The 24,592-nt window shown below is 43.1% G+C and overlaps 4 protein-coding genes across 7 annotated transcripts in view; 3 read left to right on the top strand and 1 right to left on the bottom strand.

The window, feature by feature from the left end:
- Positions 1-7,982, top strand: part of LOC144086706 (E3 ubiquitin-protein ligase SH3RF3-like) — a 48,698-nt gene extending 40,716 nt beyond the window's left edge. The window contains exons 7-11 of one of the 2 annotated variants that reach the window (XR_013304561.1): positions 87-331; positions 2,052-2,377; positions 4,188-4,546; positions 4,636-5,380; positions 5,455-7,982. Coding sequence is in view for 1 of the 2 variants with exons in the window: in XM_077616748.1 (XP_077472874.1) it covers positions 87-331; positions 2,052-2,377; positions 4,188-4,546; positions 4,636-4,804 (1,099 nt within the window). In the remaining variant the exon portion in view is untranslated. Of the gene's footprint in view, positions 1-86; positions 332-2,051; positions 2,378-4,187; positions 4,547-4,635 lie in introns of both variants that reach the window. The other variant, XM_077616748.1, reaches the window with a different exon arrangement.
- A 1,340-nt stretch (positions 7,983-9,322) lies between these two features.
- septin10 (septin 10) lies at positions 9,323-14,384 on the bottom strand. Its single transcript, XM_077616752.1, has 10 exons — positions 14,227-14,384; positions 13,546-13,660; positions 13,128-13,323; positions 12,868-13,054; positions 11,598-11,759; positions 11,419-11,515; positions 10,928-11,096; positions 10,723-10,855; positions 10,428-10,606; positions 9,323-10,238 (listed from the first exon to the last, which is right to left on the bottom strand). Exons 1-10 carry the CDS (start codon positions 14,275-14,277, stop codon positions 10,223-10,225), a joined length of 1,305 nt encoding a protein of 434 aa, XP_077472878.1. The 5' UTR covers positions 14,278-14,384; the 3' UTR covers positions 9,323-10,222.
- Positions 14,385-14,858: 474 nt separating this feature from the next.
- Positions 14,859-18,168, top strand: sowahca (sosondowah ankyrin repeat domain family Ca). 2 transcript variants are annotated; one of them, XM_077616749.1, is made up of 4 exons: positions 14,859-15,338; positions 15,908-16,236; positions 16,472-16,861; positions 17,456-18,168. In XM_077616749.1, exons 1-4 carry the CDS (start codon positions 14,993-14,995, stop codon positions 17,918-17,920), a joined length of 1,530 nt encoding a protein of 509 aa, XP_077472875.1. In that variant the 5' UTR covers positions 14,859-14,992; the 3' UTR covers positions 17,921-18,168. The 2 variants fall into 2 exon arrangements, with proteins under 2 accessions (XP_077472875.1, XP_077472876.1); XM_077616750.1 differs by lacking the exon at positions 14,859-15,338 and adding an exon at positions 15,340-15,470.
- A 2,138-nt stretch (positions 18,169-20,306) lies between these two features.
- Positions 20,307-24,440, top strand: akap17a (A kinase (PRKA) anchor protein 17A). 2 transcript variants are annotated; one of them, XM_077617244.1, is made up of 7 exons: positions 20,307-20,496; positions 20,915-21,271; positions 21,737-21,955; positions 22,041-22,253; positions 22,718-22,866; positions 22,947-23,187; positions 23,280-24,440. In XM_077617244.1, the coding sequence occupies exons 2-7, from the start codon at positions 20,945-20,947 to the stop codon at positions 24,114-24,116; spliced, it is 1,986 nt and encodes a 661-aa protein (XP_077473370.1). In that variant the 5' UTR covers positions 20,307-20,496; positions 20,915-20,944; the 3' UTR covers positions 24,117-24,440. The 2 variants fall into 2 exon arrangements, with proteins under 2 accessions (XP_077473370.1, XP_077473369.1); XM_077617243.1 differs by having other exon boundaries at positions 20,912-21,271.
- The last annotated feature ends 152 nt before the right edge of the window (positions 24,441-24,592 follow it).

Here is a 24,592-nt window from a genome sequence, read left to right as displayed (position 1 = left end):
TTGTCTATCCTACTCAAATAACTGGGTAGTTGTTTATTTTCTTCCCAAATTAGTGGGAACTAACTCTCCTGTTTCTTTTTTTTAAGGGCTACATTTGGAGTTGGTTCTACAAGAGCCTCATGTCTGTCCAGTCCTGGAAATGGTGGAGGCGGTAAAATCTCAGACCCCTCATCTCCTGGGTCCCCAGGGCCCTCTTCGTCCCGTCCATCCACGCCACTGATCAACTGTGTCAGTCCCGCTTCGTCGCCTCAAACAGCTGCCGCCCAGCTGAAGAACTGCTTGCGTTCCGGTCAGCACTCATTGAACCAGACGCGCACCTCAATGCAGCTGGGTAAGCAACCGAACTGATTGGCAATCAGTCCTCATTAATAATCTTTTAATCGAACCAAACACCAGAATTGTGAATTCCGGAGGCGTTACCGCTACACGCTTCAAAGTAAAACAATACATTTCAATCGAGGGAAAGTTCCTGGTCGTGATAGGTTCAAAATGGAACAATTTTGAAGCCCCGTTAAAAGTTTTATCTTAGCTTATTCTTTGTGTGTCAAAAAGGTAAGTTTGCTAAATGATGGTTGTTCAAATGTGTATCTTTCTTTTTGGTGCCGGTGTACTTTGTCCAACAGAATTATCATTCAATACTAGAAACAAATAGCACTTTTATTTGATACGGAGAGAAGAAAAAGGCCTTCACTTCCTGCTTCCAAATCTCCTCTCACCGCAGGCAATCAGCGACATTTTCAATCGATGGGTTAATCTAATCTAATCACGGGTCAATCTTGAACTGCGCCACCCTTGCTGCAAAAGTTCAGACAGTGTTAACAGCATTGCTGCAACAGAGCTTGTGTCCATACACAAAGCTTGGAAAAAACAGTGGGAAGACTTTGTTTGTGATGAATTGAAGGACAAAATGTAAAAAATGTTAGATAAATACAAACTTCACAATTGTACACGGCAGGCAGTTAAATTCAAAATCACATTAATACGGGGTTAATAGTTCAAACTATACTGCAACGATGACAGAAGATCCACTTGGAACACATGCCACATAATGTTAACGTTCGGAAAAGATAACTAAGCCGAACAAAGATAACCCCCCCCCCCAAAAAACGGCTTTAAAATAGAAACATTGCCGCTTTGTTGGCGCTGTAGGGCAGAGTTGGCAGCAAGTAAATGAACCTTGGCAGGTCTGCATGGCATGTGAGGATGATGTGGGGCAGGTGTAGGAGTGTAGTGTTACACACACACACACACACACACACACACACACACACACACACACACACACACGCACAACAGTGCTTGATGCTGAGAGACTAGGCCCCACAAAGAAACACTCCTGAATGACATCACTTTGTTTTCACTTTCTCACCATCATGTAGGCGTAATGACAAAGCCGCTTGCTTCTTCCGCTTTTTGGTCTCCATTTGTGTTATTCCCATACATGTATACCCACACATCTGGAATACATTACATAGTGGCAAACCATTATAATGTAGTGTTGTAAAGCAAGTGACATTAAACTGCATGCGTGTTGTGAGGCTTGCGGGTTTTCTTGTTTTTATGAGTGTTTTTTATTTATTTATTTAAATTCTGGTGCCAAGTGTTCACATACTAATGGAAGCTGAGCACTGAGATAGTTTCTCCGACACTAATTAAATGATAGTATCTTGTCAATGACAACTCAAAAAAGAATTTTTGAGACCCAGTAATTACTAAAGTTGTACTTTTTTTAATGGTTTGACTCTGCATAGTTGAAACCATTGGCGTAATCGAAGGTAAGGATTTCACCAGAGCTCGTGTGACTCGATACATTCCGTCAAGTGATGGAAAATAATCAACCATCATAATGAAGAGGTATTTCTGCTGTGAGGATGTGGTGTAAAAAACTTTGCTGTCCTGGTCTCATGATGCGTGTTATCTCTGATTATTAGTAGAGTGTCTCTTAAAAAAAATACAATTATCCAGAATTCATGAGGACTAATGTCTACTTGAGTTCAGTAAAAGGTCCTCTCGTTTTATTAATGCATACAACACATTTGTGTCTATTTTAGTCCATAGTTCTCCTGCTGGAAGCCCAGAGCGCCCCGCAGTGGCGATAGCATCCCTGCGCTCCCAGAGCTCCTCGCCTTCACGCTGCTCCGGCCAATCCGGTCGCCCTTTATCCATGACATCTCCGGGGCCCAGTTTGGGGCCCTCTCCCCTGTCATCCCCCGCTTCACGGCCCCACCTCCCCTTGTCATCTCCTCTCTCCTGCCTCACGCCACCTAACGTGTCAGCAGTGCTACTCAACGGGGAGGCGAGCATCCCCTTGCAGCCGCCCTCGCCGGGCCCCTCTCATGCACCTACGCAGTGCATCCTCGCCCCCAAAACAGAAAAAGTAAGTGTAACAAACCTAATTGAAGACGATTATCCAATATTGCCTTGAAAATCCGAACCCAATCAACCTGCCAAATTTGATATCTGAAGGCCTTTTCTTGTTAAAGAAGACGTTCTGAAATTATTATTTTTTCTAATTTAGCCTGTTTTCTAGCCCTTCAGCAAAGGCAGTTAAACATGCCAGAGCTCATTATTCAATGATTTGTGCTTTGTCAGCAGAAAAAACCAATGGCATTATCTAAAATGAAGCCACTCTGTGTATTCGTTGATATGCATGCAATGACCTGTTCTACCTACCTGAGTAATTCTCCCACACCTCACGGCTTTAATATTGAACTCAGACTTGAAAGCCGTCCCGTCTGCCGCGTGGAAACGCGAGGTGTCAAATCGGGACATGCTCGCATTGAATGATGGCAGTGAAATGGCGCTGCATCTGTCTAAGCTCCATTTGTTTTCACTGCCGGCTCCGCTGTGTTGGACAGCTAATCTAACTACATGGCTAGCTGACAAACAGCTCTAGGATGGTGGAACAGCAGGCGTGTTTACATCATCCCACTCAAAGACGGCTCTTGTTTTTTATTTGGCCAAACTATAAATGAATCCTCGTCTCCGACCTGCAGCTACAGATTTGATTAGTATTCTATTTACGTGTCTGTTCAATTTGGTGGGATGAATTTAACTTCTTGGAATTGGAATTTGTCCTTTTGCCCTGCAATTATATGACCATCGATTCAGTTGGACTATTTACATGTAGTCATACCAATGTGATTTGTTACGTTTACATAATATTACGATGAGGTGATTATACGTTCAATCCAGGTTTCTGTCCTGAGGGAAAAGGGAATTAAAAAGTGGCCGTCAGTGATAACCTGACCAAACGGTTGACGTGTTTTAGGTGTTTTGCTCATTGGTTATCATTGAAGAAACATTCAAAACAACAAGCATTTCCCACAAGTCATTTGATATGTCAGTCTCTGGATCCACCTTTGGGATAATTTACTGTAAAAGCACTTAGAGTGTTGAGCGTGGGTGAGAAAATGGTAGAGTAATTAGGTTGATGGGTGGGCAGGAGCTGGCATTGACTGCAGGACTTCTCCTAGGCATGCTGTCTCCATTCTACTAGTATTCAGATTCTGACCTTATCAATGAGTGCATCAAAGACTCCCACTATGACACTAACATGCATGTGTGAAATTGTGCTTTGGAGAAAGCTATTGTTGCAAAAAAGAGCTGTTCTGAGTCGTCGTTGCAGTAAAACGGGTGGATGTTGCCACCGTGTGGTTTGTGACACAAAAGCGGCTAAAGAATTGATGATAAATAAGTGGCTGAAGTATTAACATGGGGAGGGAGTCCCAAAAAATAACACAGTTGTGAAAGGAAATTCCTCGGAAACTACAGTCGTTGAGCATCAGAAGTTTTTTTCATGCACATTTGAAAGAGAAATTCAAAAATATGTCAATTCTGAGATGGATTTCACTACTATATTTGAAAGTCATTCGTTACATTTTTGCCTTTTTTAAATTTCTCCTAATGATTTCCCTTTTAGTGTCATTTTTCCCATTCATTGTTGTCGTATAAGAATATTCCAAGACACAAAATTATTCTTAGCAAGTGACTTGCATTTTTTTTTTGCATTTTTTTGGTGTAATTAATAGTTTATTAGTTTGATTTTTTTGCTTTTTTTTTGTATGATTATTAGTTTGATTTTTTTTCAACAAAAATTGCCAAAATTATTGGCCTGTAAAATGATGTCAAATGTTTGTGACACCCTGTCACTTTTTTATTCTACAATTTCTCCCCTCCATCTTTAGAAGGAGAGGAAAGCAGGAGGTTTGTTGAAACTCCTCTCGGGGGCGGCGGCCAAGAAAAAATCCCGCTCTCCTCCGACCTCCCCGCCCACCCACGACCCCTCCTCGCCCGGCCAAGGTGCCGATCTGGCCCACCACCCTCACCACCAGCACGCCCGCTCCGGGTCGTGCCCCATGGTCTCCCAAGGGCGGGCGGGCTCGTGCCCCGTAGAAATCGACATGGCGGGGGCTGTGGGCCTGGAGCCTCTGCACAGGAAGTCAGGCTCCTTGGATACCAACTTTCCCATGTCTCCCCCGCCAACGCGAGCCAGCAGTGTTCTTATGGTGCTCCGGCCCGAACCCAAGCCCCTGTCCAGGGAGAGGTGGGTCACTCTCGCTCGCAAATTGACGGCGCGTGCACATTAGTTAGTGTATCTTACCAACTCGTGTCTAATCGTTCTATGTCGGCCAGGTACCGAGTAGTGGTGTCGTACCCGCCTCAGAGCGAGGCCGAGATCGAGCTTCGCGAGGGAGACGTGGTGTTCGTTCACAAGAAGCGAGACGACGGCTGGTACAAAGGCACCCTGCAGAGGACGGGGCAGACCGGCCTGTTTCCCGGCAGCTTTGTGGAGAGCTTTTAAGAATCATTTAGCTTGTGATTGGCTTTTCCAACCTGCCTTAAGGAGCTGTTAAGTCATTGGCTAACATTGTCTGCGATGGCCTTGGAATCCCTTTTGAACTGGGAGGGCTGGAAGTAATCACCAATTTAATGACAAAAGAACACTATGGATTTGTCCCATGCAGGTATTAAAATATCTGACATGATTCGATTGCAATGAAAGGCCGTTTATGGCTTTATTTCAATGTTAGGTACTCATTCAATACAATCACTTTTCAACTAAAGTGACAATTTTGTTGCTGAAATATTTCTGACATTTGAATGAAAACCTTTTTTTCTAACAAAACTAGCGTACCTAAAATAGCACTTTGGCCATTGATTTGATGCCTTTCAATCCATACAATCTGATGGATACATTATTACACTTCTAGTATTTATTGTCAACCCTCCCTGTTCAAATGGATTGGACGTCTATCATCATCAATTTGCAGCTGGTGACTTAACCTTCCCATTTTTTTTCTTAAAGACAGTAATTGGAGTTTCAGCAACAAGATTCTATGGATCTAAGGAAAGGCAGCAGCACAAGACATCTTTAGAGGTTTGTCTCAATCCGGCACACGTTCACCAGTAAGAAAGGATTAGACATTTTATCTGGGGAATTCCACATGACAGGGGTCCTTGTGGACCGCTACTGAGGGCACACGTACACACTTACACTCAAAAAGCACACCAACAAAGCTTCCCAGGTGTCATCCACCAGCACAACAATCATCAGCTCGGCTTCAAACTGCGACCTCAGAACTTTTTTTCTGGTGGGTTCTTTCTTTGCAAAGATCTCAGCCAGGATCATCGTGTTTCTGGCAATAAGCTCTCATTTCTTCTTCTTCTTTTTTTAACTCTCTGTGTTAATAACAATTGCGTGTAGCCTTGTTTTCCTCCTTTTTGGTTTATATATAAATGTTAAGTTTGATATTTGTGTTGTCCCAAGCTGTGATCTGTCACTGGATTTGTTTGTATTTAAAAAAAAAACACACACACAACAAAGGTGCAAGTAATTTGATTTTTTTTTCAATATTTATTGAATCGGAAGTCTCTTTATTGTTCTATTTAATGTTTCCTTCATACACACGGTGGTGAGAAAAAAAAGGCTTGCTGAATGTACCGAAAAAAACTTAGACAAAGTCTTTGGGTGATTCATTTCTATTGATAAAGTTGTGTTTTGTGTGTGAGCGAAGCAGGGATGAAATTGCACTTTGTGAGTTTTCAGATTCATTGCTACTCTCTATCCTCAACATCTGCGTGGAAAGAGGAAACATCCCCCAAATTCACTTTAAGAGTGTAGCAGCGCGATAACGTGATACAAAGAAAGGGAAAGTGTTAACGGAAACTTTTCATTCTCTGACTGCAAACCTTTGACAACAGCTCTGATCTTGTTGATATTTTTATATGAGGCTTCGGTAGGTGTTAAGTCTGCTTTATGAATTTCTACATTCTGAGGGGCGGTTCGAGCTCGTTTACATCTGTCACACTATCTACCTTTTCCGAGATAAGAAGCACAGCCAAACTGACTCACTCGGTGTGTGTGCGTATGTGTGTGTGTGTGTTCTGTTTGGGTTCAGATTCTGTTAACAGTGAGAAGGGAAGGGCTAAAAAGGACGATAGAATGTGCATCCTCAAAGGGATGCGAGTGTAAAGTGTGAATGAGGCAATTTTTTAATTGTGGCCGTAGGTAAAGCTCATTGATTGGGTGAGTATGCTCTTTTTTTTTTTTTTAACATGACCTACATGCAAATGCTGCCATGGTTTTGAACCCTTTCAGGAATAGTGGTCATTACGGCTATTCAAATGTTGACACATAAGACTGACTATTTTGGGTCAATTAAAGCAACTTAAAGATTGGCAATTATTAATATTTACATGTTCAATCATTATTATTTTTTTAATATTTTTCTAGTGATAAGCATATTAGGAAATTATTCTAAGTTAATAAATAAAACTCAATTCATGAAATTGAAATCATTTAAAACAGAAATATATACTAGTCAAAGGCCCTAAGCAATACTTTAAGTTTATTTTTTCCCCTAGTGTTTAACTAATTGCATGCCATTGACAGCAATATATGTCTAATTCGTTTCAACTCGCAGGACTTCCCGTCTATTAGTGCCATTGACAGTATTATACGCATAATTCATTTTGACTGCAAAAAAATATTTTCTTTATTTTTTCTAAATTATATTCATACAGGATAAAGCAACGTTTGAATAGCTGTTGCCGAAAGGGTTAATATCATTACTAAACAGCAAAATTCCAGCCAAAAAATGAATTGAGAAATTCAGCAAAATTTTAAGACTTTACCGCATTGGAATAATGTTAGATAAGTGTTAAATGTGCTGGGTCTATACTTTCTGCTATTTGTTTTGAACTAGGTTTGGATAATATGAATAATTCATTCCTCGGAATGAAAACTGGAAAATCTGGTTAATAGTTTTGCGCACAAAAGATGGCATGTTTGTGACCTCGTAACATGAAACTGTGAAACCAAATGGTGCCCAAATAGGTCAATAGTGGGATGAAATTGTAACCTCTATTAAATTGGTGACAGGGAGTGAGGAACACATTGAATTGTGGGTAATCCCGTGCATCTGGAGTTACTCTGCCAAATAGATTAAGGTCAAAATTGAGGTTGAGCCAAACTGGAAAAAAAGGGGAATAAATGTTACCATCAATTGCTTAAAACATAGATTCAAAGCACAGCGCGGGGAGGAAAGTCTAGTTGAGAAATAAGCATACAAAACAATTTTGCATGTCGAATCACTTTATTTTAACTCATCTCTCAATCTGATGGCTCCTAGTGCGGATCTGTATTAATGGTATGAATGCGTGGGAGTGTTTTTCGGGGGAGACCTATGTCTGTAGTTCTACTCGTGAAATAAAAAATACAATAGAAAGCGGCGTGGACTGAGTCAGGTCTCTCTCGTGTACAGCGAACGGTGAAATAAAAAGAAAAATGTCTATCGAATTCTATATTGTGCAGAATATTTATAGGCCTTTGGTGCCATTGAAGTCATGCGCTGGCCTTGCCCAGCGCGCGCGCTCTACCATGTGATCATGATACATCGTCTTGTACTGATGACCCGTGGTTGACTTGATTGTTTTTGCCATGTCAAGTGCATTTTTCGCAATAAATGCCTTTGATTAAAAAACAACAACATCAAGTGTGTTTTACTGTTATTGTGCCTATTAATAAAATTGTGTTCTTTCACTTACCAGTTTGCTGAAATGAGGTTTGAACAGCATGTTGTCACATTTCAGACATTTTAATTAAAACTATTTTTTTTAAAGCGTGATAGTGTATGTATTTTATATAATGACAACATTGATCGATTTGATCAGAAGATTCCTTAATTGCTGTCACCACTTGCTTTAACAAGGATTTTTTTAGCCATTATTATTATCAATACAATGGTATTTGATTAGTTGTACACTAGAAAATGCTATCTTTGTTGTGATTTGTAAACACCAAAAAAATTCTCCATTGATTTTTACCAGGTTTTAGAGTATCCAGAAACCCACGTACGACGGTGCCATTGACAGCCATGTTCGCCGATGCCATTGACAGCCATGTACGCCGGAACCATTGAAGGTTATGCACTACCTTGATGCCATTAATAACAGTATACACAAATTCAAAAATGTCAGGATATTTTCAAAATAAGTTTGTAGTGTATGCCATTCAATGTGGATTGAAAATAATTGGACATTTATTCTATTCTGTATTTATTTAGCTTTTACACAATGGCCCTCCTTTATTGAACGTGGGATTGTCTAGTAAAAACAATGTCCCTGAAAGAGCTCTGTATGTTCAATACAATGCGTCCATCACTTGAACGTCATTGGATTGTGCAGTTGAGCCAATGTGTCCGGTGAGCAAATAATAAATAGACTGCTGTCAAAGACAAGTAAGTGTCAGAAGCTCAATAAAGATAAAGCTGCTTCTCGCTCTCCATCTCCTTCTCCTTTCACCTCCCCATTAACTTCTAGGCCCATTTCCAAGCCTCATTAGCATTTAGAGTGATGTGCAAAAAGGCTGCGTGTACAAATTCGAAGATCTTTCAAACATTTCTACCTCTGCATGGGAAAGCGTGCAACACCCACTCCCACCCAAAAGCTTAACCCCATGCCAGGAGGTGAAGGTGCCTCCCTGCGTGTGGCGCTTCTCCTCACCGGCGTGGTTCTGCCACCTCCTGTGGAGAATCCGTCCTCGTTCTCACACTCGAAGCCATACCTGTCTGCCAAAGGGTATTGCATCATGTGTCTGCAAGGTGAGACGCTGCGGGAGAGGACTCGTCTCCTCAAAGCATCTTGCCTTTCAAAAGCGAGGCGGTCTTACATGGTTTTAGAAGGCAGAGCTGAGACAACCTCTCTCGTCCTTCATTGTTTCTTTTCAAAGTAGAATCACATCTGAACATGATAAACTCTACTATTTTCATCAAACTGGGCCCATAAAAGCAATTAGAAAGGTCAAAATAAGGGACAAATCTCCTGAGTAACACTGTTTATTTCATAAATACGTGTCGTACAAATATAAAAGGTTCCCTCCCTCAGGCATGTGTTTTACGGTGTTTACAAGCACTTCTTTTTTTAACTACAATAAGGCACGTGGTAACAGATAGAGTGGAAGACAGGTGTATGTATAAAGTGTCATGAGAAGAAAGCAGCACCACTGAGTTGGGTTTAAATGCTACGAGGTGCGAATCTCAGGGCTTCGTCCCACACGCGAGTGCATCAAAGTACAGAACTATTCCCTCTAGCTTTCCTCCCACTTTTTCCCCCATGTCAGCACTGATGTGCGCACTTATGCGAGCGTGTCAGCAAAAACAACACATACTGTTTAGTCTAGTGTATTTAGAAAGGCTAAAATGTAATCCATAGTGTAGCAAACAACTTAAAGTTCAACTTGAGGCATTGTGTGCTTTGAGATAACACTTAAAGTTATTCCAATCAGATGAATTTAAAGAATGGTGCAGATGTGTCCGTTTTCAGGATGAATGACACTTAATGATGAAAAATGTTATTGTAATATCAAAAGACAAATGTACCATTAAACTATATAGCAGGTCCATTAATAACCCCAAACATGAAGACGCGGAAGCTTCTAAAACCATAGGGAGATTATAAACAAGAGGTATCGTGGAGAATATGATAAAAAGAATACATATGAAAAAATAAAACCCAGGCAGATTTAAAAGCTAAGTGTAAACATAAAAGCTAATGTCTTAACTTTGGCACAAAAAACACACCAATGTGCTGCTTCCGCTGGTGGTGATGATGATGATGATGATGGCAGGGAGGGGCACTTCAGGTTAGTGTTTGAGACTGGCCGCAAGGATTTTTTGGGAATGATGTTGCTGGTCAGACGGAAGATCGATTCTGGAATTCTTCACATGAAGCCGGAACTAGTGAAAAGGTAGGAAAAAATATCATTTCAGATTTGAAAAATCAGACTAATTCAGGTAAGGTACATAGAAAACTGCCTAGTATTACAGTATTTTGTTTTACATATCTGTAATTGGCTGACTACCGATTCAGCGTGTCGGCCTTTGCGAGAGCGAAGATTCAAAGTGAGAATTTAGCGCCTTCCTTACTTCTTGCGGTCTTTGTCCTTCTTGCCGTTGGCGGTGAGGCTTTGGGCCTGCAGCAGTTGAGCGGCGGCGCGTCTCTTGCCGAACGAGCCCTGGTCGTCCTCCAGGAGTCGCCTCTTATCCTCCAGGGCCGACTTCTCCTCGGCGTGGAGCCGCTTCAGCTGCTCGAAGCGGCTCTGCAACTGGAGGGGGAGAACGGCGACATTATTGTCAGTTGAAGGGGACCCCCAAAAAATCCATCACATTTGAAATGAGTTTCGAAATCATCCTGAGAAATGGACCGCTAGCGATCTGTCACCTCTCTCTCTGCGTCCTTGAGTTCGGACTCTTTCTCCTTGACCCTCTGCACGAACATCTGCCTCATCTCATCTTCTCTCCTCTGCAGCTCCACCAGGAACTCCTGACGCTTGGCTTCGTAGGTTTTCTGTAGACTGCGCACAGCGACCATCACGGACGTCAGCGCGCCCGCCAGTTTATGGGAAACACCCAGAACGAGCTGTCACCTGACAGGCTTGCACTCGGGGTCCGTATCCTTGAAGCCCATCTCCTCCAGCTTGCAGCGTCTGTAGAGTTCGTAGTGGCGAGTGTGCGTCTGCTCCCTCAGGTCTTCCATGTTGACGCAGATCAGCATCTCCCTCAGTTTCACAAAGTCGCAGTGGCTTTCGTTCTCCACTAAGGAAAGATCGGTATTAATAAGGGATGGCGTGGAGATGGTAAGTCATGTGGTCTACATATAGGTGAGTATGGGAGTTTTTTAATAGAGGAGTGAGTCCATACTGAAAATCAAATGTATTGTGCACAAAATATATTTCATTTTTTCAAGCTTAATGCTGAATCGCAATTGTAGATGCCAATGTTTAAAAGGTACCACTTAAAAACAAACAACATAAAAAATAAGATATACAATTTTGGACTCGGCATCAAGAGAGCACAGTTCTAAAAACAAACAAGAAGAAAGTTATGCAGCCTCGCTTATGGATGTCAACAAACCCACCTTGTACAACCCCCCATGGGTACTGGCGAGCCTTTACCATCTTGTTGCCCACAGCCACTTCTTCTGTGCTGCCCACCACGGCAAAAGGCAAATGCCCCTAAAAAAACGCATTAAATTATAGCCAATGTACCGCAGAGCTCACCAGAAAGAAGGGGAGACTTAGAATGACACACGCTTACATTCATGGCCGTGTTGACTTTGGACACGGTCTCGTCGTCCAACGGGAACTGATAGATCTGGACGCCGTTGCTCACCAGCTCGCTCATGATCTTGATCTTGAACTTGTGCAGCTCGCTCTTACTGATCGTGTCTGCTTTGGCGATGACGGGGATGATGTTCACCTACACGGCAACATTGCTTTAACCCTCTATGCCAGGGGCGCTCACACTTTTTTGCTCCAAGATCTACTTTTCAATGAGCCAAATGCCCACGATCTATCTTCTTTACAGCAATTACATAATGCACAAACTAATTTATGATTTTCTTTTAGTCTTTATGGGCACAAAATGTTGATATATCTGGTCAGAGTGAAGAAAAACACAGTTTTGACATATGGGTTATGTTGTCCTAAAAAAAGGCAACAAACCAGTGTTTCTTTGAAAAGAAAAAGAAGCATCAAAAGCATGCAAATTGGACAAAATAGGCCCACACCTTAAAGGGTTAAATAATTGACTTTAACTTCTGCGGCGTGCCGGTTTGGACTTGGCTATAGTTAAACAGCAAAGAGGTCAATATTAAGTGTTTGAGGCTACTCAATATTCCGCTAAATAAGCAGACTGGATAACAGAGCCAAGTATCAAACACATAAACATCATGTCCTGCTGTTATTTGTGGCTTAGCGGCCTGCTTTGCTGTCCGAGCCTATCCACATTCCAGTCAGTCTGTCTCCCTGTGTGTGTGTGTGCTGTTTTTTGTTGTTGTTTTTCTTGGTTTTTTTTGGCTCTGGCTCCAGGGTCAGACACACAAATAACACAAGTGACGGTAGTGCACAAACTACTACAATGTGAGTGGCTGACTGTCCCTTCTTCACCAACAAGTGTCTCTTTCTCTGCCTGTATGGCGCAAGTGGGTGAGTGTGTGTGTGCGCGGAGAGGGCATTCCAGCTTTTTTGTTTGTTTTGTTTGTGTGAGTCTTTTCACACACAAATCCTAGTTTACTGGCACTTCTCGGCAGGGAAACACAAGAGAGCATGGGAAAGGTTTTCACCACCTCCGACATTGGGAAAGGAATCACTCGCCACCTCAGTGGTTCATTTTTATTCTATTCAATTTCAAGTGTGTACTTGGAATCCCTGGATAATTTCATTCGACAAATTTATTTTTCGTTTCTTACCGAAAGTGTGACACAGTATGTTGCCGCTTTGATGATAAAATGAGTAATGAGTGAATTGGCTGGTGTGCAAATTACAGGTGTGGGGAAAAAAATAATATCTGGAAGATGCGTTCCTACCTTGCTGTCCAGTTTCTTCATTGTGACCAGGTCCAGAGACTTGAGGGAGTGGCCCGAGGGGGAGATGAAATACAGACAGGCATGGACCCGCGAGTCGTGGTAGTTGAAAAGGGAGCGCTTAATTTTGAGCTCCTCCTGCAGGTAACTCTCAAACTGTTTGTCAATGTAGTCCACCACTGGCTGATAACTATTAAACGGAGAAGAAAGCATGGATGGTTAACAGCGGTGCTCGCACGCTCACTCACCGACGAATGGCTGACCTTTCCTGTTTGTTCATTTGATCCCCAAATCCCACCGTGTTGACCACGGTGAGGCGTAGTCGCACGTTACTTTCTCGCAAGTCGTAGGTTTGAGCCCGCAGCTTCACCTGAGGCTCAAAGTGGGACGACTCAAAGTTTTCAAAGTTGGTGTTAAAAAGGGTGTCCATCAGGGTGGACTTGCCGATACCAGTTTCACCTGTGGACAAAAAAAAAAGACAAAAGACTGATGACCAAAGCCTTTGAATGTTTTCTGCAAAATAATACTATGAAAATTAGCTCCAAAAATCTGCAGTTTGACCACCAATAATTACAATCAGTACAGACTACAAAAAAAACATTGGTCAATATCCAATGAACTTTGCTGTGCATGATGAGATAGATTACTTTAACAGAATGTACATCAGATAATATATGATACCAATGCAAAGGATGTTGAAGCAAAAGCCCTGATCCGTGGACTTGTTGACCAACTGGTCTGGGAGGCTGTCAAAGCCCACATGGCCCGCTAGGGACAGAGGCCGGACGCCATTGTCCTAAAGAAAACACACATACACACACACAGTGTTTTCAACATTTTTTTAGTCATCAACTGTAAGCTTCTTTGAAATCAATAATGCAGTGGCCCCCAGAAAATGGAAAAATAATAACACTGTTCAGAAGCCTCAAAAACTGTGCTTTTCTTTGTAGAATATGAATCAGATAAAGTTTGATTTTGAGTTTCAGCACTTTATTAATTGTCATTCCAGTTTAGTTGGTCCTGGTGGAAATCAGAATACTAAACCCTTCAGAATTTCACACCAACATTTGGATGACGTGATGGCTTCTTTCGGGGAGCTAACGCCCCTCTCTGGCAGACCATGTTTATGAGCCAAGGAGCAATTCACTTGATTCATTGAATTTGGCGTGAATCCATGTAATTACATAAATTAAATACATGGATTTTGTTTTCTTCGATTACAATTTCAACAGTAACGCTCATTATTTGACTTTCGAGAGAAGTTAGGCTGGTCGTACGGCTAGCTAACTTCATTGTAGCCCTAGACACTCCCTGCCGGACTATGTTTATCATTAAAACAGGTAGAAACACATGAATACAAACCGGTTGCCGAGCAACGTCAGATGAAGCCATAGTAATCGATGATACGTTCATGTCCCCGCAAAAAAGGAGACCGAATACAGTAAACTTAGCTCAGAGTGAGTTGTCTTTTTTTCCCCCAAAGAATCCTCCTGAATGCCTCACCGAGGAGGGATTATACCACATTTAGGTCCCATCTGTTATCTTGGAATTTTCCTAAAATGTAACATAGTTGGGTTTAAGCATACCATTTTGACTTTGTATAATATATTATTTCATTCAAAAATTATTTATTACGTAAATGTATTCTTTATTTTCAATAATGATCATGTTATTACACATGTCCCCTTTCTTTTCGGGTTGGTTCAGTCCGATCCATTGTCGCATTCATGGACTCCGACCGTGGGAAATTTGTAAAGTCTTCTCATTTGTGGTTGCTTTGTTTAACGCACGTAGAATAGTTGCTTCTAATGCAACTAAAAATGAATGAAATAGATACTACACACAATATATCCTCCTTTGGTTTCGACAGTGGCCGCTGGAAATTATATCCTTAGATAGAAACCCCGATTTACGTGGAGTATTGTAATGCAACACGATGACGAGCATCTTAATAGGACGGTGCGCCCTCTAGCGACTGTCGCTCGAAACTCATCAACCCATGATGGAGGAAAGGAGGAGGCCCACCAGCGAAGATGCTGTCATCGGCTGTCAACGACTATAAAATGACCACGGACTCATTTCGATATCATCTGGGGTCATGTAAATAATTAATAGATTCGATTCAAAGATGACGTCACCACGGACGCTTCGAGCCGTGGAGGAGTTCCTAAGGGAGCGAGGAGGGAGGGTCCAACAGACGGAGCTGATCGATCACTTCGCGGCGAAGTGGGCCCGCTCGAGTGACCCGATTTCGGGGGAGGTTTTGACACGGGTCGTGGACACGCTCGGGATCATGGAAGTGGAAAGCGGCGTGAAATACGTGCGTTTGAATGAGGATTACAGTCTCGCGCGCTCGGTGACGCGCGTGCACGGCGATTGCCACGAGCACGCCAGCCAGTGCAACGGGGACGTGCAGGGAACACCGGACAACAACAGGCTCGTCAGCAGCAACGCTGACAAGCAACAGCAAACAGGTGAGTGCTGATCTCGAAGCATCCTTGGCTTTAATTACGACAGCATGTCATTTAATTGCATGAAGTCACCGTTAATTGAATTACACGCTCATCTGTTGGTGTTGGATGTTATGCATAAAAGCTGCACTAAATGTAAGTTCACTCTGACTTTTCACAGGCTTTCGGGAAGCATTGCATTGCTGTTTTCTTGTCTCGCTTTGTAACTAAACAACGTGTTCAGCATGGTTGGGAATAATGTCAGTTTGATAGTACACTGCAATTGAAAATGTAATTTTTGGAGATATTTCATCCGATTGATTTTCTCTATTGGTCACTTCCTATTCATTTTGGAGTCTTTTCTTTATTAACTCATGTTTCATTGCCATTGACGGCCGCACACGTCCAACCTGGCCTTGACTAGGAGACGGTGAACGAACGCTTGTTCGAGCCTGCATGTCAGCTTTGCTTTGTGGCAAAATAAATTCTTTTCAGTTTGACATTACATTGACTGCACGTTTTAATGATATTTTAGAATTTGAGCTGGATCACACAGTGAGTGTTTTCCCCCAAAACATTCTGTGCCCTCACAGGCCCTACTAGTCCACCTTCTTGTAGTATGGATGTGATCAAGCAGATCTCCCAGAGCAACATTAGTCCCGCCGGAGAGGTGAAGCTTCGGGAGAGGAGACGGCGCGAGTCGGCCCCAGTGTTAGGGGTGCCGGATTTGGACCAACCAACCGGATCCCAAAGCCAACAGCTCCGAGGTGCCCGTAGGGTGTCCAAAGGGTCCCAACGGGCGTTGCTGGCCAGCTGCCTGTCTGAAGACAGCACCATAGAAGGGTTGGACCACCTGGATGTCAACACACCCAAAGGCAGCCGCAGAAATTTTATTGAGCTGATGATGAATTGTTCTCCTCAGGTGAGACTGGAACATGGGTGTGAGTTGGGGGGTGCTGGAGATGAGTTGAGAATGACTGGATTATTATTTGTTTTAAAAGATAGTTAAAAAATGTTGTAATTTTTATCCCACTATCACCACTGGAGGTAGTTTTTTTTTTTAAATTTAATAGATTGGAGCGCAACCCGTAGTGGTTTTCTCTGGATCTGAGTGATTATTTACCGTGAACCAAAAATGACTCCAGACTTCTTCCTAGGTTCGGCGGTCTCTCATCAGTCGAGGTCCGCGCCATCGCGACTCGCTGAGGAGCGACGGCGATTCGGCATCTCTCCTCTCGTCGGCCACCGACGAGGACTGCGCTTCGGTGACGTTGGATCCGATGGAGCACGAGTGGATGCTGTGCGCCTCGGATGGCCTGTGGGAAAGCCTTCAGCCCCTCTTGGCCGTGGAGGCCGGCCTCGTGGCCAAGAGAGACTTCGTGACCGGCTTCACTTGCCTCCACTGGGCAGCCAAGCAGGGCAAAGCGGAGCTGCTTTCCCACCTCATGCAGTTCGCCAAGGATAACGCAGTGCCCATTAATGTCAACGTGAGGTCCAGTGCCGGATACACACCTCTACACTTGGCGGCCATGCATGGACACATTCAGGTAAAATGTAGTTCCATAAGCTAAGAACAATAGGAATATGTACAATAAGGATTGGAATACTATATTTTGTGTCAACATGCTCCCACTTCAAATGGATCCATTGTTGAAAAAAACTAAAATTGAAGATTCTGTTAGGTTGCCCGAAGGTAGTTGTTTTTGGGAGTACACTAATTAAAATTTCTACTCCTTCATTATTTACAAACAGATCTGAATGAACTATATTCTAGGCACCTATACACCGAATCTTGGAGCCCAATTTATTTATTTTTTATTTGTTTGTGTCGGGGCTGATAAATAAGTTAGCGAATAGCCACATTTCATTTTTTTATTCCTGACATATTGTTGCCTGTAAGTTCTAAATTACACAGTAGAGGGATCAAGGTGGTCATAGTTCATTTTGAACATGTTTTTATAACACTGGGCTGAAGATTGTTTATTTTCTTTTGTGATTTGTTCTCTTTAAAAGTTTGGGTAAATGTTTTGCAGTTGATTTGTACTTGACAACAACGGAAAACAGAAAACGCAAACAAAATGTGCTCTTTTATTCGGATACATTTTTAAAATGCATTTTTTGTTGTCCGTCCAATTGGCCAGGTCCTTCGTGTGCTGCTGTCCGACTGGGAGGCGGACCCCGAAGTGAGGGATTACAGCGGTAGACGAGCCTTCCAGTACCTTCCCGCGCCACTGCCAACAGACCTCCTGGATCCGGGGGACGTAACCTCACTGGGAAGCGAGTCTGACAACAAACACGCAAACATGGCCAGCGGCGGGGCACGTGGCTGGTGGTTTCCTAAGGTACTCCAGGGGAATTTAAACCCATTGCGCTTCCTAAACTCGTCAGCGGGGGCCTCCGAGGAAGCCCTCGGGAACGGGAGGACTAAGGGGTGCATACTTCGGAAATCGTCGTTGAGTCGGCTCAACGCTCGGCTACATCGGGGGCGACAACGGGCGCAGATCATACATAGCGCCTCCTTTAGGGACACGGGGGAAGTAGGGAGAGATGATGATGTTTCCAGCCCCCCTCAGCGAACGCGGCCACTTTCCAACCTGTTTGGATGAAGCAGATCTAAAGCCGCTATTTATTTACATACACTAAAATACGTTTTTAGTCTTTATTTGATAATATACTGTACGTCAAGCCTTTAAAAAAAGTTTTAAGGAAGAAAACTCAGTTTTTTCCAAGAAACTTATTCTATTTTTTGTTCCTATTTTTTCTTTCTTCACTAAGGGACTAATATATTCATGTAATGTTTAGTATTTATTTTTTGGTTTACACATTAATTTATTTTAGACAGATCATGAATGAATTTATTATTATTTTTAATTAGGAGGTTGGGGTTCGTATTTTTTTTTATCACTAATGCTGCATCTGGTGCATAATCTTTACATTTATAAGAGAGTTTTCCATCCATTTAATAAATTGTTCTATGACCATACGCTGGTGCAGTTCTATTTGCACTTATCACTTTTAAGATTGTAAGCACACAAAGGAACAACATGCGCAAAAAACAAACATTTATTTTTCGCAACAACATTTTACATTGATAATCTGTGTCATGTTTCTCGATACTTTTCATTAAAATGGTTTTATGGGAGGGGTGGGTTTTGGACAGCTCAAATGCCTCAAGGACAACAATTGCACAAAACGGCTGCTTCAGTCAAATTTTATTTCATACGCCTTAAACCTTAATATTTGTTATGCTGTACCCGTATCCATTCCGACTTTAACTGGGAGTTATGACGGATTTTTTCAACCTGAGTAAAAATCTGCAAATATAACATGATGAAATCAGGGAACATGACATTCCAATCGAGGTAGCACACATTCATAAATATGCAAATCAATAAGCACTCAACACTGGAATGCATTTGTTTTCAAGGTGGTGGAACTTCTTTGCATGTACAAATGTAATGATTAGGTGTTTGTTTTATGTGAGTTTAGATTAGAAAATACTGTATTTGTACCTTGTCCTTTTGTGAGTTTTTTTTTAATAATGTGATCATTTCACTTGTACCTCACTGATCACATTTGTCATAATGTACACATCATCCTGCCTCTCAGCTTGCTGTATAGTTAAGATGTGTACTTCAGGTGTACTTTGACGCCACTTTTCACTCTCTGGGAATATTCATTCATACATTTTCTCCAGCTAACTCCGGACTAAAACAATGTTTACATAATTACTGTGAAGTCACCATTGCATCTGACTGTCCCAATCTTAAATGTGAAATAAAGCAATACTTCAGGTAGAGTTGTCTTGTCTCATGTTTAATGTTCTCATGATGAACTCAATTCTCAGATTAGCTAACAACCTCCCTGCCGACGACAATCTGCCGTTGTCTGCTGATGCTGAATAATTGATGATCTCATCCATGTCCAACAACTGCCACTGCTGACTGTGTAATACTGCGCTAAATATTGGATGAGCATCATTGCACACCTGTTAACTACATTTAATAGTGTATGTTTGTGTCATGTTCTCAAGGGCTTTGAATTTGATCACTCAAATTGGAGTGGCTTTCACATGGCAATGTTTGGTAAATGTAGTAAATGTATATGTATTCTTTCCCATCATCTATTCTGTGTTAATCTGGGAGATGGTACATTTTGACATCCTATGTATTCTTTCCCATCATCTATTCTGTGATAATCTGGGAGCTCACTGCATGATTGGGTCCCTGGGTTCATCGTTGTTTTAGTCCGCTTTTATCTGTTACATGACTGCTTATTGAGCGAGAGAGGGAGTGTGTCTGAATTCAGCTACTGACCTACATACACAGCCAAGTGAGTAATGCATGTTATGTAAATCTCTATCATCTTTTTACCATTATTTGGCTCTTCTATATTCGCTTTTCTCTTCGTGGTATTTGTTTCAATCAAATTGACAGAGCCAAACATGCAATACATCTCCCCCAAAAAGAAATGTTATCTCCAGCATGAGGGATTTTTCCCGTAGAATTTGAAACCATTCAAAACAACTAAGAAACTGTGTCAGAATCCTAATTATCATGGATCGGACTATTTCCTACACCTAGTGATTGTTTTTTGGGTCACGTCCTGGCTAATTAATTAGCTACAACTAATTAGTTTGCATGTTCTCCCTAGGCTCGCGTAAGTTTTCTCCGGGTACTTCAGTTTCTTCCACATTCCAAAACCATGCAGGGTAGGCTGGTTTAACACTAAATTGCAACTAGGTATAAATTTGAGTGTGAATGGTTGTCCGTCTCCTTCTGCCCTGTGATTGGCTGGCCACCAATTCAGGGTGTGCCACGCCTCGTGCAGCTGGGATATGCTCCAGCACCCCCCGCGACCCTTGTGAGAGTAAGTGGTTCAGAAAATGAACGAATCACTAGTAATTTTTTAAAGTATTATTGTTTGATGCAATATTGCTTTATTCCACAGGAGGTCACTGTTCTAGACAAGCACGAGTTCTGATGCAGGCACTCGTTTGTGTGCTTTGGGGTCAAAGTTAACACCATGCGGAAGTGGCTTTGCTTGTAGTATTCCTTTGCTACGGCGGGTCGTCTGCTTTTCGTTTTTTGCCCTTAATCCCGAAATCACCAAATGTGCGACGGATCGGATTTTTCTTCGTAACAGATATCTAAGATCTTTGTTCCAATTACGACATTTTAAGGTGAGTGAAAGCCAAGCAACTATTGTTGCAATCTCGACTGGCCTGTACCAACATGACATATAGTACTTGCTGATCCGCAATCTGCAGCCGTAGCCATTCCTGTGTCTGGTTAAAACGTGTCTCTTGATAAAATCTATCATTTCTCAGCATCTATGAACATTTGAGACATTTATACGTTCTCTAATTACTGTCGATCTTGCGTCGTGGTTTTTAATATGGAGTAACTCTTTAAAGTTAGAAGGATTACTGGAGAGATCATGACAAAGTCAGCGTGGTGGATCTTATTATTTGCACTGTAACCTTAACAGTTAACAGTATTTTCCCCCAAAAAGACGATATTGGAAGTTGTTTTATTTACTAAACAGATCAACGCTATATATACACTCATCACAACTTGAATCAACGCTTGCTCCAGCAGGTTCCTGTGCCCCCCATCCCAATCCCCACCATGACCACCATCGTTCATGACACCACAGAGGCGGTGTGCCTCTCTGCTGACCACAACATCTACCTGAAGCCCATTGCCAAAATGACCGTCAGCGTGACGCTTCCACAACTCAAACTGCCAGGAAAGAGCATCTCCAACTGGGAGGTCATGGAGAGAGTCAAGGCCATGGTGGTGCCGGATCAGTTTTCAGCCCTGCGAGTCTCCAAGAGCACCATGGACTTTATTCGTTTTGAGGGTGAAGTGGAGAACAAAATGGTTGTGAAGAGTTTGCTGAGCCGCCTGGACGGGAAGAGCATCAAACTCAGCGGATTTACTGATGTATTGAAGGTAATTCTGACTTTTATTTTGAAAACTGCGAGTATGAGTATCTCTTGATTGACCCTTTTTACACATGTTGGGGCGATCTGCACGTGGTAATGATGAAAATATAATTGAATGTGGCCTGCACAAAAGCCTTTGAGTTCAGCCTACATTTTGTTGCACTTTTTATCTTGAACACTAGATGGAGTCAATCACTTAAATAGTGCCTCCTCTTGATCCAAGTGTTTTAATCCTGGCAATATTTTAAAATCAATGTACAATACAGTTTAGAATATACATATTTTGTCTAACCAAAATGCTACATTTGTCCTCCACATCTCCGAATCCGGACGCCATCGTCCCCAGTTGTCACCGCCTACAAATCTAGGTTTAAATTTGTAGGACAGGACAATCTAAATAGTGTTTAAGGAAGCACACTTAACTGATTTGACCTGCGGTATGCTTGAATTGAGACATTTTCGTCCCCCTCAGGTTCGCGCAGTGGAGAACAAAGTGGACTTCCCGACAAGGCACGACTGGGACTCCTTTTTTCGAGATGCCAAAGACATGAATGAAACCCTACCGGGCGAGAGGCCTGACACCATTCACCTGGAAGGGCTGCCCTGTCGCTGGTTCAGCCAAAAACAAAGTGGTTTTCCTGACCGTCCGTCTCAGGAGGTCCTCACCGCGGTCTTCGAAGGCTTTGGCAAGGTACATCTATTTCCATCCTGTGTGAATTTTCATCCGTGCCAGTCTTTATTGTATTCCCCTCGGAAAAAAAATGTTGTCTATTCAGGTGCGAAATGTGGACATCCCCATGCTGGACCCATACAGGGAGGAGATGCTGGATAAAAACTTTAACACTTTTAGTTTTGGGGGACACCTCAACTTTGAAGCTTATGTGCAGTATCACGAATATGACGGCTTCACCAAAGCCATGGACACGTTGCGGGGGATGAAGCTGATGCTGAAAGGAGATGATGGGAAGGCAGTAGCCTGCAATATAAAGGTACACCTAAAATTGTGGGAGTGGCTTTTCCAGAATAATAGAGAAGATAGCACACTTGTTTCATTTCGGATCGTGAATTCATTGACCATCATGCAGTGTATTAGCCGTTTTAATATTGCAAGCCTTTTAGACCTCTTGAGTGAAACACAGCTCTGAAGCACCCACGCTCTTTTAAGACCTTTTAGTTTAATGAGAATCAAAGCTGCTTGTGTTGTGTTGGGAGGGAGGCTAATTAAAAGGGGTATTAAAGGTCTGTTGCACAAATGTGCACTTGGGGAGAAGCAAAAGGATTTGCCAACGTTGCATTTGTTTTCCTTTCTTATGTTTACTAATGAAATGGGCAAAGACAATGTGGAACTTGGATTTAATAGGAGACATGTTCGTTATGCAAGCGGAAATTATTTTCTGTCAATTATAGAACGAAATTTCAAGTATCTCAACTTGGTGAACTGTGTTCCCTCCAGGTGGCGTTTGACACCACCAAGCATCTGGGCGAGTCAGCTGTGAAAAAGCGAAACTTGGAGAGGCTCAAACTGCAGGAGCTGGAGAAGCAGCGTGAGGAGCAGAAGCGGAAGGAGAAGGAAGAGGAAGAACGGCGCAAAGAGCAGGAGCGGTATGACGCCGACTCAAATCGAAATGAGCGATGACGAGACCAGCACATATTGAAACAATCCCGACCGTGCTATTTTCCAGGAGACAGAAGGAGCTGGAGGAGGAGGAGCGCGAGAGGAAGAAAGAGGAGAAGCAGCGGAAGCGGGAGCAGAAGCTGCAGGAGAGGGAGGACAGAAGGAACATGAAGAAAGCGAAGAAGCAGCAGGAGGAGGAGCAGAAGAAGCTTCAGATGAAGATCGCCATGGAGGAAAGGAGGCTTCTCCTGGCTCAGCGCAACCTCGAATCAATCCGCCTCATTGCTGACCTGTTAGCCAGAGCTAAGGTGCCTGAAGCGTTTACGCCGTAACATTGTGCGCTTTGATTCTTTCACTTGAAGTGCTCACTTTTAAAATGATTTGGCATCCTCCCCTAAAGACCATCAAGGAGGAGCAGCAGTTGAAGGAGCAGGCCGAGCGCGAAGAGCGCGAAAAACAAGAAAAGGCTCGACAGGAGGAGGAACGCGCCCGGCAAATGCAGCTAGAAGCCTGTCGGCGCAAGCAGCAGGAGGAGCTCCTTAAAGTGGAACTGGAGAAGGAACGCACCTTGGACCTCCAACGCCGGGAGAAGGAGCTCAGGGATAAGCTGCTGTCCAACATGATGAAGAAGAACGTCGAGGACCCCGAAAGAGGCGCTGACACGCAGTTAGAGGTCAATCCCGCCATGAGCGAGGAAGCCCCCAACCCTGGGCGAGAGAAGGCCGTCTCGGCTCAGGTGAATGGAGTGGTAGCATCAGAGGACAAAGACAAGCAGGCACCTGCCCCGAAACCTTCAAGTAGAAGTCGAGTCACTAAGGAGGGGAAGGGAGGAGAGGCTGCCAAAAATAAGGAAGGGAAGAAGCAGGACGTGACGTGCAGGCACAGCGAGGAACCAGACCGCGGCTCCAAGAGCCGAGAGAGGAGGAGGCCGCATTCTAGAAGCAGACGTAGAAGGAGCGCCAGTGACCTCAGGACCTCCGGCCAGCACAGGAGGAGCAGAAGTTTGCATCGCTACCGGAGGTCCAGCCAAAGCCATTGGAGCAGGAGCAGGAGCACCAGCTCCAGCCGTGACAGGAGTCGAAGCACCAGCGGGAGGAGCTACAGCAGGGGAAGGAACAACCGGCATCGTAGATACAGTAAAGGCGAATCCGCAAGTGACAGTAGGAACAGCGGTCGTTACAGTCGGAGGTGCGCTAGGCGCAGCTACAGTAGAGACAGGACCCGCTCCGGGAGATGAGTTCAACTCTCGTCCCTTTTACACATTTCAACGGACTCACTTCTTTTTCTCCTTAAGAAGGTTTAAGTTCATCTTTTATTCAACTCAAATGAACGCAGTATTTCAAAGGCATCACTCAAAAGAGCTTCTGCAAGTGTACGTTCTTAGTCGGGATGATACATTCCAAACTCACGTGCTATTAGACATGAGTACATCTTGGAACAACGTGAATGTACAATCAGTTCAACTCAAGTGAAGCGTTGGAAAAATGCTTGCATAGGTTTGTAATTGACGGCACATATTTTAGCTCTTGGCCCTAAACCCAGGATTAAAGTTTTGATAAAAGATTTGTCGTCATCACTTGTGGATCGGATGCAAACATGCACGAGCTCATCTCATTTAGTACCCTGTGGATATTAAAACTGCTTATATTTGAGACCCCCACTGTCTTGAGAATATTCTCCCCAAAAAATAGTCTCCTTTCCTCCAACTTGAAT

Source organism: Stigmatopora argus, chromosome 13 (assembly GCF_051989625.1).
Source record: "Stigmatopora argus isolate UIUO_Sarg chromosome 13, RoL_Sarg_1.0, whole genome shotgun sequence".
Taxonomy (NCBI): Eukaryota; Metazoa; Chordata; class Actinopteri; order Syngnathiformes; family Syngnathidae; genus Stigmatopora; species Stigmatopora argus.
This window is presented reverse-complemented; position numbering and strand designations above follow the sequence as displayed.

Excerpts from the sequence above, each read along its gene's own strand:
- septin10 (XM_077616752.1), bottom strand. The coding sequence starts at position 14,277 with ATGAACGTATCATCGATTACTATGGCTTCATCTGACGTTGCTCGGCAA. Across the intron at positions 13,324-13,545 it reads CTTCAACATCCTTTGCATTG|GTGAAACTGGTATCGGCAAG; the intron begins GTATCATATATT and ends TTTTGTCCACAG. Across the intron at positions 10,607-10,722 it reads TCAAGGACGCAGAGAGAGAG|TTGCAGAGCCGCTTCGAGCA; the intron begins GTGACAGATCGC and ends CTCCCCCTCCAG.
- sowahca (XM_077616749.1), top strand. The coding sequence starts at position 14,993 with ATGACGTCACCACGGACGCTTCGAGCCGTGGAGGAGTTCCTAAGGGAG. Across the intron at positions 15,339-15,907 it reads TGACAAGCAACAGCAAACAG|GCCCTACTAGTCCACCTTCT; the intron begins GTGAGTGCTGAT and ends GTGCCCTCACAG. Across the intron at positions 16,237-16,471 it reads TGATGAATTGTTCTCCTCAG|GTTCGGCGGTCTCTCATCAG; the intron begins GTGAGACTGGAA and ends ACTTCTTCCTAG.
- akap17a (XM_077617244.1), top strand. The coding sequence starts at position 20,945 with ATGACCACCATCGTTCATGACACCACAGAGGCGGTGTGCCTCTCTGCT. Across the intron at positions 21,272-21,736 it reads GATTTACTGATGTATTGAAG|GTTCGCGCAGTGGAGAACAA; the intron begins GTAATTCTGACT and ends CGTCCCCCTCAG. Across the intron at positions 22,254-22,717 it reads CAGTAGCCTGCAATATAAAG|GTGGCGTTTGACACCACCAA; the intron begins GTACACCTAAAA and ends TGTTCCCTCCAG.